The 14548-nt window shown below is 48.5% G+C and overlaps 1 protein-coding gene across 1 annotated transcript; it reads left to right on the forward strand.

The window, feature by feature from the left end:
* The first annotated feature begins 2756 nt into the window (after window positions 1–2756).
* On the forward strand, window positions 2757–13824 carry LOC137319135 (targeting protein for Xklp2-like). The gene is made up of 8 exons (XM_067981481.1): window positions 2757–2810; window positions 3180–3324; window positions 4086–4200; window positions 5080–5178; window positions 6450–6583; window positions 8544–8695; window positions 12429–12606; window positions 13079–13824. Exons 2-8 carry the CDS (start codon window positions 3219–3221, stop codon window positions 13162–13164), a joined length of 870 nt encoding a protein of 289 aa, XP_067837582.1. The 5' UTR covers window positions 2757–2810; window positions 3180–3218; the 3' UTR covers window positions 13165–13824.
* The last annotated feature ends 724 nt before the right edge of the window (window positions 13825–14548 follow it).

Genomic DNA, 14548 nt, shown 5'->3' on the forward strand with positions numbered 1-14548 from the left:
GGCATGTAAACAGTAAACGGGTAGTAAGAGGAGTGGTGAGGCCAATTGGGGACTATAAAGGATAGCTACTCATGGAGGCAGAGGGCATGGCCGAGGTACTAAATGAGTACTTTGCATCTGTCTTTACCAAGGAAGAAAATGCTGCCAGAGTCTCAGCAAAGGAAGATATAGTTGAGATACTGGATGGGCTAAAAATTGATAAAGGGGAGGTACTTGAAAGGCTAGCTGTCCTTAAAGTAGATAAGTCACCCAGTCCGGATGGGATGCATCCTAGGTGGCTGAGGGAAGTAAGGGTGGAAATTGCGGAGGTACTGGCCATAATCTTCCAAACATCCTTAGATACAGGGGTGGTGCCAGAGGACTGGAGAATTGCAAATTGCAAAGGTGTAAGGATAAACCCAGCAACTACAGGCCAATCAGTTTAACCTCGGTGGTGGGGAAACTTTTAGAAATAATAATCTGGGACAGAATTAACAGTCACTTGGACGAGTGTGGATTGATTAAGGAAAGCCAGCACGGATTTGTTAAAGGCAAATCGTGTTTATCTAACCTGATAGAGTTTTTTTGATGAGGTAACAGAGAGGGTTGATGAGGACAATGCAGTTGATGTGATGTATATGGACTTTCAAAAGGCGTTTGATAAAGTGTCACATGGTAGGCTTATCATCAAGATTCCGGTCCATGGAATAAAGGGGGCAGTGGCAGCATGAATAGGAAATTGTCTCAGTAACAGGAAACAGAGAGTAGTGGTGAACAGTTGTTTTTCGAACTGGAGGGAGGTGTACAGTGGTGTTCCCCAGGGGTCAGTGCTGGGACCACTGCTTTTCTTGATCTATATTAATGACTTGGATTTGGCACAATTTCAAATTTTTCAGATGACACAAAATTTGGAAGGTTAGTAAACATTGAGGAGGATAGTGATAGACTTCAAGAGGATATAGACAGGCTGGTGGAATGGGCGGACATGTGGCAGATGAAATTTAACGCAGAAAAATGCAAAGTGATACATTTCGGTAGGAAGAACGAGGAGAGGCAATATAAACTCGAGGGCACAATTCTAAAAGGGGTGCAGGAATAGAGATCTGGGGGTATATGTGCACAAATCAGTGAAGGTGGCAGGGCAGGTTGAGAAAGTGGTTAAAAAAGTGGGCTTTATAAATAGAGGCACAGAGTACAAAGTATGGAGGTCATGATGAACCTTTATAAAACACTAGTTCGGCCACAACTGGAGTATTGTGTCCAGTTCTGGGCACCGCACTTTGGGAAAGATGTGAAGGCCTTAGAGAGGGTGCAGAAGAGATTCACTTGAATGATTCCAGGGATGAGGGACTTCATATGTGGATAGACTGGAGAATCTGGGGTTGTTCTCCTTGGAACAGAGAAGGTTGCGAGGAGATTTTATAGAGGTATTCAAAATTATGAAGGGTCTGGACAGAGTAGGTAGAGAGAAACTGTTCCCATTGGCAGAAGGGTCAAGAATCAGAGGACATAGATTTAAGGTGATTGGCAAAAGAACCAAAGGTGACATGAGGTAAATCTTTTTTACACAGTGAGTGGTTCGGATCTGGAATGCACTGCCCGAGGGGGTGGTGGAGGCAGATTCAATCATGGCCTTCGAAAGGGAACTGGATAAGTACTCGAAGGGAAAAAAAGTGCAGGGCTACGGGAAAAGGGCGGGGGAGTTGGACTAGATGGATTGCTCTTGCAAAGAGCCGGCACAGACTCGAAGGGGCGAATGGCCTCCTTCCGAGCTGTAACGTTTCTATGGTTCCATTTCAGTGCAATCTGCATTAAATTTCATCTGCCACGTGTCCGCCCATTCCACCAGCCTGTCTATATCCTCTTGAAGTCTATCACTATCCTCCTCATTGTTCACTACCCTTCCAAGTTTTGTGTCATCTGCAAATTTTGAAATTGTGCCCTGTACACCCAAGTCCAAGTCAATAATATATTCCACAGTGCACCGGTGGTGAAGGGAGTGAATGTTTAGGGTGGTGGATGGGGTTCCAATCCAGCAGGCTGCTTTGTCCTGGATGGTGTCAAGCTTTTTGAGTGTTGTTGGAGCTGCACTCATCCAGGCAAGTGGAGAGTATTCCATCACACTCCTGACTTGTGCCTTGTAGATGGTGGAAAGGCTTTGGGGAGTCAGGAGGTGAGTCACTCGCTGCAGAATACCCAGCCTCTGACCTGCTCTTGCAGCCACAGTATTTATATGGCTGGTCCAGTTAAGTTTCTGGTCAATGGTGACCCCCAGGATGTTGATGGTGGGGGATTTGGCTCCCGGGTGGCCCTGGAGAGGGAGCACACGGTGTCTGCCAGTACTCTTGAGGCTTTCTGCGAGCTGTGGGCACCTCAGGGACCGGACTGCATCCTCAACAAGGAAAATAAAATGATGGTTTAATTTTGTTCTTTTAATTGACCTGTCAGGGTGACATAGATGGCCACTGTCATCAGAAAAATGGGATATTTTCACACCCTCCTCTGAAGGGGCGACAATAGAAAAGAAAACAGATTCTCACTCATTGGGACTGATCGGCGCTCAATTGGTTTCAGAATCTCAATAAAACCTGGGAGTCAGCATCCATTGGCGGCGCCTCTTCCACCCAATCCCAACCAGCGACCACTCCCATTGGGCTAGAACACTGCTGACGTCACTGGCCACAAGGGCGGGCCATTGAGGATTTGATTGGTGAACGGATGATTCGGGTCCCGGTATAAAGCCGAGCTGTGGAGTAACGAGGTGAGCGGTTAGTAGCTGGGTTTGGGTCGGTAGTGGGACTGGACACGATCCGAGAGAGGAGCGAATCGCGGTGAGCGGGAGATCTCTTTCTTTAACCTTCACTCAATCTCTGGTTTCCTTCTGTCTCCAGTTAGTAACCAAATAGTTTCAGGTGGAGTCTGTAGCACTTCCTGCCCCAGTACTGTTTGAGATAATTGGTGGAATCGTTCATTGATAAAGCGGCTTGTTCCGTTTACCTGGTCTGGAGCAGGTTGTTTCTAATTGAGGGAAAACCTCCTTTACAAGCTGTTCGACCGTGAGTGCAGCGCCGCCCTTATTACCGAGCTGACTATTAATCTCCTTAATATCCCTTCCCTCTGTCCACTGACTCAGTGAGGTGTCCCTAATATATATTATACATAAGCCCCTAATTCAACTAATGAAGTGTTCCCTTCTGTAGAGTGAACCTGAGTTACAGTCCGATATAAAACCAGTAGATATGAAGAATGACGCCAGAGTGAGATTGCCCTGTAAATCTTGGAGATGTGGAGTGCCAGAGGCGGTCGTGCGTCCCATGATTCACCGAGAAGGACTCGACCATTCCGGTGAGTATTTTTCTCTGGACTCTGTTTGGGAGTTTCATGGTTTGGTGACCGAGGCTGCAGGCGGTTCACGCGGTATCCCGGCTTTTTAATCTGTGACTATTATAAAGATCTCCCTTCTGGTGGTAGATATTGTGACCTGAGCTGAGGAATCTTAGTCCAGATCGAATTGCCCCAAATCTCAACTGTTCCAATCTTACTCTGGGTTTGTTGATTATCTGTAGAATTGTTACTTTGCCGCCTGGTTGGGACTGGGACACTGGGTCAGGAGGATCTCTTGCTCTCGGGAGCTGTAATTGGGTCTCTGGACTCAGTGTTCAGCCCCTAGTGCTGGAGCTCATCTCATGGAGCTTGGCCCCGATTTGGTAAATGTAGAAAGTGGTTTGTTAATGAACCTGCCATAGGCGGTCTTTGGATCGGTTGGTGTTCCGTGGGTTTATTCCCCGAGAATAAAACTAGACTAAAGTCAAAATACTGGGATTAAACACGTCATTAACTTGTGGGCCAGATGTTGGTCCAGTTCCAGCTGTTTCAGGCCCAGTTCACTGCTCAAGTCTCGGGTTAAATTGAAGTGGTTTGAGATTGGGCCGAATGTTAACTTTCACCTTAAGGTTTAAATGATTAAATTTCTCAACAAACTCCGAACTAAACTTCCAAAGACTAAAAATGATTTATTGGTAAGACAGGCCTGGTTCTGGGGTGGGGGGAGTCTGACTCCCGGGGCGGGAGCCCTCTAACTCCTGCTTCACTCCTTGTCTTTGCAGAGGGCGGAGCGCCGAGCGCCGGATCCCCCACCGCTTCTCCGAACTTGTTGGCGGCCTGGGGAGGCTCCACAGACGGCCAGTTGTCCGCTACTGACGGAGCAGCCTGGCTTCGGGGGTAAGTAACATGGAATCTCTCTCAACCTCCCGCCAGTCAGGCCCTGAGATTGGTCCTGATCACCTTGGCCAAGGTGGGGAATGGGCTCGAGTTCCCGGGAGTGATCCAGGACCGTGTGATGACACTGTGTCCGGCTTGTCTGTACTCGCTCTCCCCCCGGACAGGTGACTACCCTCCGATTGCTGATATTCAGTTGAGTCTGGATTTCAGCTGCTGCCCCCAGCGGTCGAAGCTCCGACCTGAATTTGAGGGCGGCCTGATGCCAGGACTGTAATTTAACCCCGATCCCGCCAATCTTTTCCCAACTCATTCCACCGCCCACCTGTCGGTGCCGGCCCGGGGTTCAGACACGGTCGGTCGCAGCAGTTGAATGAATTGGTCTCCAATAAAAGGCCGCGATAGAATCTGCTGCTCGAACTTTGCTCTCTGGATATTGAGTGTTGGACTCGCTCTGGCGGCTCCTCTCCACATTCCACTCGCTGAAAGTATAACTGCAGTCCGCTCTAATACTGTTTGAGAAGTGGCCCTGTTAATTCTGCCTGGTTAGATCCCGGGGGCTGTGTTTAGACCCACTTCCGACTGTCGGCAAGAAATTGGCCCGGATTCCACTAACTGACTAATTTGGGACCTCCAGTTGCTCATTATCCAGGCTGTACAGTGACCTACCCAGAGAAAGCTCTATTTCATATCCCGAATAGACGCTCAATCTCTAAATCGGGGTAACTCTCACTCAGGACCAACTGCGAATCCTATTCGGCGATTGCAATGGTTTGAAACGGACTTTACTTGTTTTTATGTAACACTTCCTTATTGTACCAGACGGAAATTCTCCCTCTGAGAAAGATGAACTGAATTTAAACACAGCTCCCTCTATTCCAGCAGGATTGCCCCAGACCAAGACTCTGGAGATGGGCGGGGTGAGGTGATTGCCCCCTGGAGACCCCGAGTGACTGTGCCCAGAACCCCCACAGTTCTCAAGTAAGTTTCAACCAACACAAGTCGGTCGGAACTCGATTATTTCAATTTCCCGTTTCGAGACTGTTGGATTTGTGTCTTTAACCGGAGACTGAGCCGGGGAGGAATCGCTCGGATCCGACTACAAGCTCCAAGTTTCTGTTACTGATCTGATGGGGACCAGGGGAGGGTTCCGTCTCGGTCCCCTCGAGTTCCGGGGACACTGCACAGGCTGGAGACCGGGGGAGGGTTCCGTCTCGGTCCCCCTCGAGTTCCGGGGACACTGCACAGGCTGGAGACCGGGGGAGGGTTCCGTCTCGGTCCCCTCGAGTTCCGGGGACACTGCACAGGCTGGAGACCGGGGGAGGGTTCCGTCTCGGTCCCCCTCGAGTTCCGGGGACACTGCACAGGCTGGAGACCGGGGGAGGGTTCCGTCTCGGACCCCTCGAGTTCCGGGGACACTGCACAGGCTGGAGACCGGGGGAGGGTTCCGTCTCGGTCCCCCTCGAGTTCCGGGGACACTAATGTCCTACAACCTTCTCAGGCAGCCCACTGATTCCAAAAATGAATGTTTTAAACCGCCCCCAATCCGATGTGGGATACTCTGGTGGAGAAATCCTTTCTCTCCAATGGCGCTCCTTTATTGAAGGGTTTGGGCAGGAAGAGAAACACCGTCACCGATTGGCCTTTCTCTTTATCCCGTGTCCGATTCCCAATGAGAACAGACCTTGTGTGGAAGTAATCGTTTGCTGGTAACTCCAACGTGACAGTAACTGAGGGAGGTCCGGTTCACATCAATTAACCTGGGCACCAACTCCCTAATGGCACCTGGTTCACTATTTACAGTGCAATCCTCGAACGGGACTGTAGGCTGAAGAGAGAATGTGGGTGAGACAGAGAAGCTTAATGTGTCCTCCCTCCCACTCCCGGTCTATTCACCCCCTCAATAACCCACAGGAATCCCGTGCCACCACAGAGTGTCCGTCTGCTGTTATCGCCCACGGTCAATGCTCGCCTGGTAAATCTAAATTCGCGAGAGCTTCGGATTTGTTCCCCGCCCTGAATTTGGATTAATGATGTAAATTTATGCCTCCCAAAAGTCGGTCTGTTATTTGGATCTTGGCTTTTTGTCAGAATTCCTTACCTTTAGAGGGGATGGCAGAGGCCAGTGTAAAATATCAAACTCCCCTCTTTGGGAGAGTTTGACTTGTGTTGGTGGTGAGTCAGGTTGGGGAAGGACTGATGGTCCGGACTGAGTGAACTAACCGCCACCCCGGCCTGCCTTTCCTTCCTAGGAGACACAGTGCAGTCTGGAGGCCGATGAGCTCAGAGGAACGGGAAATGGCGACGATCTCTCGCTTACAAAAGGAGACAGCAGAGCACAGGAAGCGCAACGAAGCAATGATGCGTTTAGCGATCGCTGGGACAGGTAAAGTGTCGCGACTGAGTTCACATGTCGGATCTGGAATATTCCACCTGTACCTTGTGTGGGGAGGTGTCTGTAACCAGTGTCGCTGGTGGGGTGGACCGGGATTCACTGATAGTTCATGGAGATACTCCTGGGACCTCCCTGAAATGGCGGGAGGTTCTATTCCCATCACCCACTGACTCCGATTCTGTTTCCACATCTTTCCTCTGCTTTGAGCATCGACAAATCAGCATTGATTCCTTCAATTTAACTTTCACCAAACCTCCTTTCATTCACTCTGGACAGTTTCACTGGCAGTTCCACGGTGCCTTAAACCAATCCCGAGCCCACTTTTACGATCAGTGGGTGCCAATTGATGGGACGGCACAGCAACAGACCATTCGGCCCATCATGCCTGTGCCAGCTCTTTGAAAGAGTCCAATTAGTCTCTTTCCCCATAGCCCTGCAATTCTTTTACTTGAACTATTTATCAAATTGCCTTTTGACAGTTACTGAATCTGCTTTCACCGCCCTCAGACACTGCGTTCCAGATCATAATTCGCTGCCTCATGTCCCCTCTGGGTTTGCCAGTTGCCTTCAATCTCTGTCCTCTGGTTACTGACGCTTCTGCCACTGGAAACTGTTTCTCCTTATTGACCGAAAACCGGTCATTACCTTGAACACCGATCAAATCTCCCCTCTACTCAATAACAACCCCGGTCTCTCCACCCAACTGAAGTCCCTCATCCCTGGTGTCATTTGAGTAAATCTCCTCTGCACCCTCTCCAAGGCCTTGACATCCTTCCTAAAGTCTAGTTCCCAAAATTGGACAAACTCGTGTTAAATTGAGCATAACTGCCTTGCTTTTGTAACTGGTCCCCTATTTATAAAGCCACCGACCCTGTGCCTTTTAACAGCCTTCTGAAATGTCCTGTCACCTTCCAACTTGTGTACGTCCACCTCCAGGTCTGTTCCTGCATCCCTCGTGTGTAATGGTCCAATCGGGCTGCTGAGGCGGGATACAGACCAATAATTGGTTCAGATTGAAGGCGGGTTTCTTTGGTCTCCCGCTCAGCTTGGTGCCATCGAGTTGTCCGAATCTGTATGGTCCATTCGATATTACATCGGGTGCCTGAAACAAATATCCCGTTTCTTGTCCCGACCACATCTTCCGCCTTCACCCCACAGACTAATGAATTTTGAGCTTCAAATGACTGATTCCTTCCTCGGGTGTTTGAGGAGATTCTGACGGGTCAGTTTGAACAGTTTATTGGAATAACCTGGTTGAGTGAGACGACCCGCATTGTCTCTGCTGGGATAGAGCAGCCTCCAAGTCACTGATGGTTGGTTTACATGGACCTGTTGGTGGAGTGGGCTCTACCGGATAGGACCTTGCCTACAAATGGGAGGAGCAATGTGGTAGTCCTCTCGCGTACTTCCGCCCTTATCTCGGCCTCTTCATGTAGGATGGGGAGCTGCGTTTGGGGACTGGGACCACACCCCTATTGAGGCTCCCTTGGACTGAGCTTGGAGTGCTTTCACGAAAAATGAGCGACTTCAGTGGTCTGAATTTCGGACGGGGGAAGGGGGTGTGTCGCGGGGTCCCGGGTTTGGGGGGAGGGGAGAAGGAAGGGGGTCCCGGGTGGGGTGGCGTGGTCCAGCGAGGCCCCGGTATTTTGAAGCGTTTCTTGCTGCTTGGATCCTGCAACTTGTTAGATTTGGGCGTGACCGGGAGATCATGTCCCACGTGGGCAGTAGAAATACCTATTATGGGATGTACTCGGATTTCCCAATTGGCGGTTCGACATGAGGCTACCGATTGAGGACAAGGAGTGCTGGAGAATCTATAAAATGGGGGAGATCGTCAGATGATAAAGCGGACACTTGATCGTCAGGTTAAGGGTTGAAATTGAGTGTCGGGTCTTTATGGGGGGACTGGGAGGGGCCCACTGCCTTTCCCCATCTTGTGATCTCTCCTCAGGTCAGCCCATGAAGAGGAGTCCTATCCCGCTCAGGCCTATCAACATTTACTGCCACACAAACAATCGGGTCAAAGATCTGAGTGAATCCGGATCAGAGCCGGAGTACAAAGAGTGGAATTTCATCAATGAACTCCGCACGTACCCGCCCTCGGTGAGTGAGCAGCCTGGGAACCGTGGGAACATTAGTCTAAGTAACGCCATGTGGGGAATGGAAGGAGAGCCTGAGCCGTTTCTGATTTTAACATCCACGTGGCCCTTGGTTTTAAGCCCCGTTTATCCTGAATTTCACTCCAGCTGGAGTTTGTTCTGTTCCAATAGTTAATTGAAAGAACGATCTTCATACTACATGAAACGACCTGTTTCTTCACTCCACTACCATAGAAAAAACCGCCTTTGGGCAGAGGGGGTCTGGTCTTAATGTTAGAGCCCGGCTGTTGAGTGATGTCGGGAACTCGTCACTCAGGAGTGAACATCTGGAATTCTCTCCCTCGAAGCTGAGGCTGGAGGAGGAGGAGGTCAACTGTAAATGTCAATTTAGATTTTGCTCGGTGAAGGTATTAAGCATCACAGAACCTAGATGGAGTTAATATTAGATCATGGCTGATCTGTATAGAAGGGCGGAACAGGCTCGAGGGGCTGAATGGCCTCTCTCTGTTCCGAAACCTCCGTGACCCGAGTTTGCTTCCACCCGCTCGGCGGAATCAACTGCAAACGTGGGTTTGAACAAAACGGAGTAAATATTCTCAGGTCTGGATCTGGGGGTTTTCACTTCCCGGCAGTCTTAGTCCCACAGCGTCATGTGATCACCCAGTACCTCGTGTCGTCCATAAAACAAATAATTTAATTTGATGGTTCATTTCTTGTGTTTATTAGTTGTGCCCTTTTTTAAAAGGTCACTTTTTTAGTTTATTTGCCCCAGTGCGATCAATCCAATGTCTCCGAACCGGTTTAAGAGGCTTTAGATTTAGTGTTGAATAAAGAACGACAATTAGTCACCAATCGAACGGTAAGGGAACACCCAGCGAACAGTGGCCTGAACATCATTGAAATCAATATTGGGTTTGAGGGAGAAGGTGATTCACGATATAAAGTTTAGAATTAGAGAATGCTTTCTTTGGAAGATGAGGCATGAACTGCCGACAGTCGGCTGGGCAGAGCCGTTAGTGGATCAAAGTACAGATGAGCAGTGGGAGGTGTCTGAAGATTTCTTTAGTCGAATACAAGACCCGTGTACACCCCGAAAGGACCAAAGCTCTAATTGTGTTATTAAAGAACCTTGGTCAGCAAGGGAAGTGAGATAATATAAAACTAACGAAGGGCGTACAGAAATGCAAAGAATAGTGGAGATCCTGCGGACTGGGAGAGATAGAGTGGCAGGAGATATAAGGAATGAGCAACTTGAGGAATATCGAGCACAACACTAAAGGTTTTAAAGTTTGAGGGTGGTTAGAAGGAATGTGGGCCCCTTAAAGACAGAAGCAGGTGACCTTGTAATGGAAAATAAGGAAATGGCAGACTTGCTAAATTACTTTCTAGCGGCTTTCAATAGAGGAAAAACTTCAATAAATCAAGGAAGGAACTTATAGATTTCAGTGGGAAAATTTTATTGGAGAAAATAATGAAACTGAAGATTGCAAGGAGTCTCATTAGGGACACTGCACTTGGAGAGATAAACTGATCAGAGAAGCAGCATAGGTAATTCAAGATTAACCAGCCTAGTTGCATTTTTTTTTGGAGGAGGTCATTAATATGGGTCTATATAAATGACCATTAATTACAATATAGATAAGTGCAGTGGTGCATTTTGGTAGGAGAAATAAGGAGGCCACATACTGCTTGGGGAAATAATCTACAAGGAGGAGATCTAGAACAGATTCACAAATCATTATAAAAGTAGCAACGCAGCCATTAAAATGCAAACAAAGCACGGGTTCATTTCGAGAGGACGAGAATTGAAAAGCAGAAGTTCTGTTAAACTTGTATCGAATCTTGTTTAGACCACACTTCGAGTACTTGCACAGTTCTACTCTCCAGATTACAAAGGATAGAGGCATTGGAGAGGGTGCAAAAAAGATTTACAAGAATGCTACCAGAACTGAGGGGTTATGACTTATCAGGCAAGAATGAACAGGCTGGGGCTCTTTTCTGCTGAGGAGGTGACCTGATGGGTCTTTAAAATTATGAAGGGGTTTGATTGGCGAGACAGAGAAAATGTTTCTGCATGTGGGAATCCATGACAAGGTCATTAATAAAATCCAGTAGGGAATTCAGGAGAAGCGTTTTTACCAAGTGGCTGGAATGTGGAACTTGCTACCACATTGAACAGTTGAAGCGAACAGCAAAGATGCATTTAAGGGGAAGCTGGAGAAACATGAAGGAGAAAGGAATGGGATATGCTGCTGGGGTTCGTGTGGAGCATAAACACCGGCCTGGAGCAGTTGGGCCGAGAGGCCTGTTTCTGTGATGTGGATTCTGTCATTCTATGGATGTTTTTATAGAATTCCAGAAAGCATTCGATAAGTTTCCACAAGGAACTTGGCAAAAATGACAGCATGTGGAACTGGAGGTAACCTTCTGACATGGGTAAGGAATTAGTTGGGTAGTAGGAGACGAGTAGCGATAGTATGAACTCCACTTGGCAGAGTGTGTCCAGTGGTGTCTTCCCCCCGTGATCTGTACTGGAGCCTTAGCTTTTCACTATCGATGACTGAGATGGAGTAGAGCAGTTTATCCAAGTTTACTGACCACAGTAAGTACTCTAGATGGGAGCACGAAGTTGCAAGGGGGCATTGCTAGTCAGTGGGCAAATCTGTCAGATGGACTTCAATGAGGGGAGGTGAGGTCATCCCCTTTGGACCGAAGAGAGATCAGTATTTTCTAATTGGTGAATAACAGATGTAGGGGTCCATGTGTAGGAATCACGAAACCAGTGGACAGGTACAAATAATTAAAGCAGCTGATGGGATGTTGGCCTTTATCTCAAGGGGGCTGGAATACAAATGAGTGGCAGTTATGTTTAGTTACAGAAAGCTCTGCTCAGACCCCCGTCTGGAGTATTGTGTTCCGTTCTGGGCAACACACCTCAGGAAGGAGAGATTGGCCTTGGCGGGGCTGCAAGGCCGGATAGTCATTGAGATGGTACAGAGATTGTATCCTAGGATTGAGACTAGTCTCTATAGTGTATGATGGAGAGATTGTATCCTGGGATTGAGACTAGTCTCTATAGTGTATGATGGAGAGATTGTATCCTGGGATTGAGACTAGTCTCTATGGTGTATGATGGAGAGATTGTATCCTGGGATTGAGACTAGTCTCTATAGTGTATGATGGAGAGATTGTATCCTGGGATTGAGACTAGTCTCTATGGTGTATGATGGAGAGATTGTATCCTGGGATTGAGACTAGTCTCTATAGTGTATGATGGAGAGATTGTATCCTGGGATTGAGACTAGTCTCTATGGAGAATGATGGAGAGATTGTATCCTGGGATTGAGACTAGTCTCCATGGAGTATGATGGAGAGATTGTATCCTGGGATTGAGACTAGTCTCTATAGTGTATGATGGAGAGATTGTATCCTGGGATTGAGACTAGTCTCTATGGAGTATGATTGAGAGATTGTATCCTGGGATTGAGACTAGTCTCTATGGAGAATGATGGAGAGATTGTATCCTGGGATTGAGACTAGTCTCTATGGAGAATGATGGAGAGATTGTATCCTGGGATTGAGACTAGTCTCTATGGAGAATGATGGAGAGATTGTATCCTGGGATTGAGACTAGTCTCTATGGAGTATGATGGAGTGATTGTATCCTGGGATTGAGACTAGTCTCTATAGTGTATGATGGAGAGATTGTTTCTGCACTAACACTCCTGTCATTTCAGACCCACTTAATCACAGGATGCACGGTGCCAAAACCGTTCAACCTGTCCTCTTGCAAGAAAAGGGAGTGTGAGGATGCGGCTGGCGGGCCGTATATCTCGATGGCCGAGTACATTGATATGTTTGAACACCGCACACAACCGGGAGGCCGCAAGAGGCCTAGACACCAGGAGATACCAGGTACTGCGCTCGGCCCTTAGCCTCAGCACTCAGTTTCAAATTCATAATTAAAGGGGAAGGTCGATTTAAACTTTCGGGAAGGGATGTTGGGATTCGGTCACCAAACACTGGCCTGTTCGGGTACCCCCTGAACACTCAGCTCGCTGTACAGTGAAGTTCACTCTCTGCCCGATCCGAATCACACGGTGCCCCGAGCTGGCGGCAGAATCGTAATTTAAACCCTCCCGGTGGGCCATGGAGAGGGAGGGGAGTGAGCGGGCTGTTTAAACTGGACTGAACAATAACTAGAGGGCGCGGGTCACTGATCAAACCCGCGTTTTATAAATCACTACTTCCAGCGGCCGTTGAGACCCCGGGCCCTGCTGACTGACTCCGTCTATCGCCGGCGGGGTCTCCGGGACACGGGTAGAGGTGGGAGTCACTGCCTTCAGACTGAAATCCGTGTTTCTCTCTCTCCCTCTGATCTCTACAGATCAACATGGCGCGTTGTGGCTAACAGGCTGTGGTGACTCCGGGGACCCAGTGATATGTCGAGTCTCTCTCTCTCCTGATCAGTGATGGGAACGGTGGTTGCTGCTCAGTCCCGTCGTCTTCCAGGTCTGAAACTCCCCTTTCACATTTCACCGCTCACCTTGGACCGAAGTGTCCGGGGGCCGCCTTCATCACCCCGAACTGATGCGTTAATCGAATGATTCCGGCCCGCTTTCCACCGACTGTCTGTCTCTCTCTCTCCAAACTCCGACCAGGCGGCCGAACCTTTTCTAAGGCGGAGTTTTTCACTCGACCAGCGCCCGAAGCGAGAAGGCCGATGTTTGGGCCTAAAGTTTATTTCTCTGATCTGAGGTCAGTCGGAAGTTTCACTTGTTTCTCCAGACAGATCCGCCCTCCATTTCCCCCCCAGATCTGAGCAGTAACTGTCCTTAATGGACCCAGCGATGTTTCACTTTAATGTATTGACTGGCGATGCGCGCGTCTGTCCCAAATCACCGAGCTGTACTTTTCCTGACCGAGGGGGGAGATTTCCCCCCAACTCAAAGCCCCTTCCACCCTTTCCCTTCATCTCCTTTCGAAGTTGCTGCTCCCGGTTATAATTGGACCAGTGTCCCAGGGGGTCCGGGCTGTAAATGGGCAGGAATTGTAAAACTTGGTAGATTTCCCTTGAATTCTTTTTAATGTTTGTAACATGTTCTGTTTGCACAATAAAGATGTTCGATGAGATTCTGGTGTCCTGTGGTGTTCAGACCCTGAACAGCTGAGATTATTCAGGAGGAACAAACTCTGCAATTTCCTGCCGCCAAGAGTTGAGTATTTGTAACAGCGAGTGAGACGCAGCGGGAGTCTAACTCGCTCAGGTCAGTGTTATAAACACTGATTTGCAGCAGTGTCCTGATTGTATTTAAATTTTCCTCCTCCTCTGTTCCCTTCCTCCTGATTTGATCCTTTCCCCACTGCTCTCCTGTTCATGAACCCACCCAACTGATGATGGAGCCAATCCGACTCCAGCACGGTCGGGGCTTTATTCATTGGTCCGTGTGTCTGCTTCGCTCTGTTCATTCGCCATCTTTATTCTGAGCTGTGAACTTTTCCCTTCAGTGATTAAATATCCCCCGTTATCTCGAGTCCCCCAAGGATCTATCCTCGACTCGCTTTTATTTCTCTGCTGCTCCCCTCGGACAACCTCCGAAAACACATCAAGTTTCACATTCACCCTGACTCCACCCAGCTCTACCTCACCACCACCACCTCTGTCAACCCCTGGATGGCGTCACTCTGCTTGTCCGACATCAAGCATGTGTATCTCAGTATAACGTTACAGCACAGCAGGAGGCCATTCGGGCCAGGTCTTTCAAAGATAGCCAATCACTCCCACTCTCCTGCTTTCCCCATAGCTGTGTAAATTTTTCCCTTCAAGTATTTATCCAATTCCCTTCTGGAAGTTATT

Source organism: Heptranchias perlo, unplaced genomic scaffold (assembly GCF_035084215.1).
Source record: "Heptranchias perlo isolate sHepPer1 unplaced genomic scaffold, sHepPer1.hap1 HAP1_SCAFFOLD_74, whole genome shotgun sequence".
Classification (NCBI taxonomy): domain Eukaryota; kingdom Metazoa; phylum Chordata; class Chondrichthyes; order Hexanchiformes; family Hexanchidae; genus Heptranchias; species Heptranchias perlo.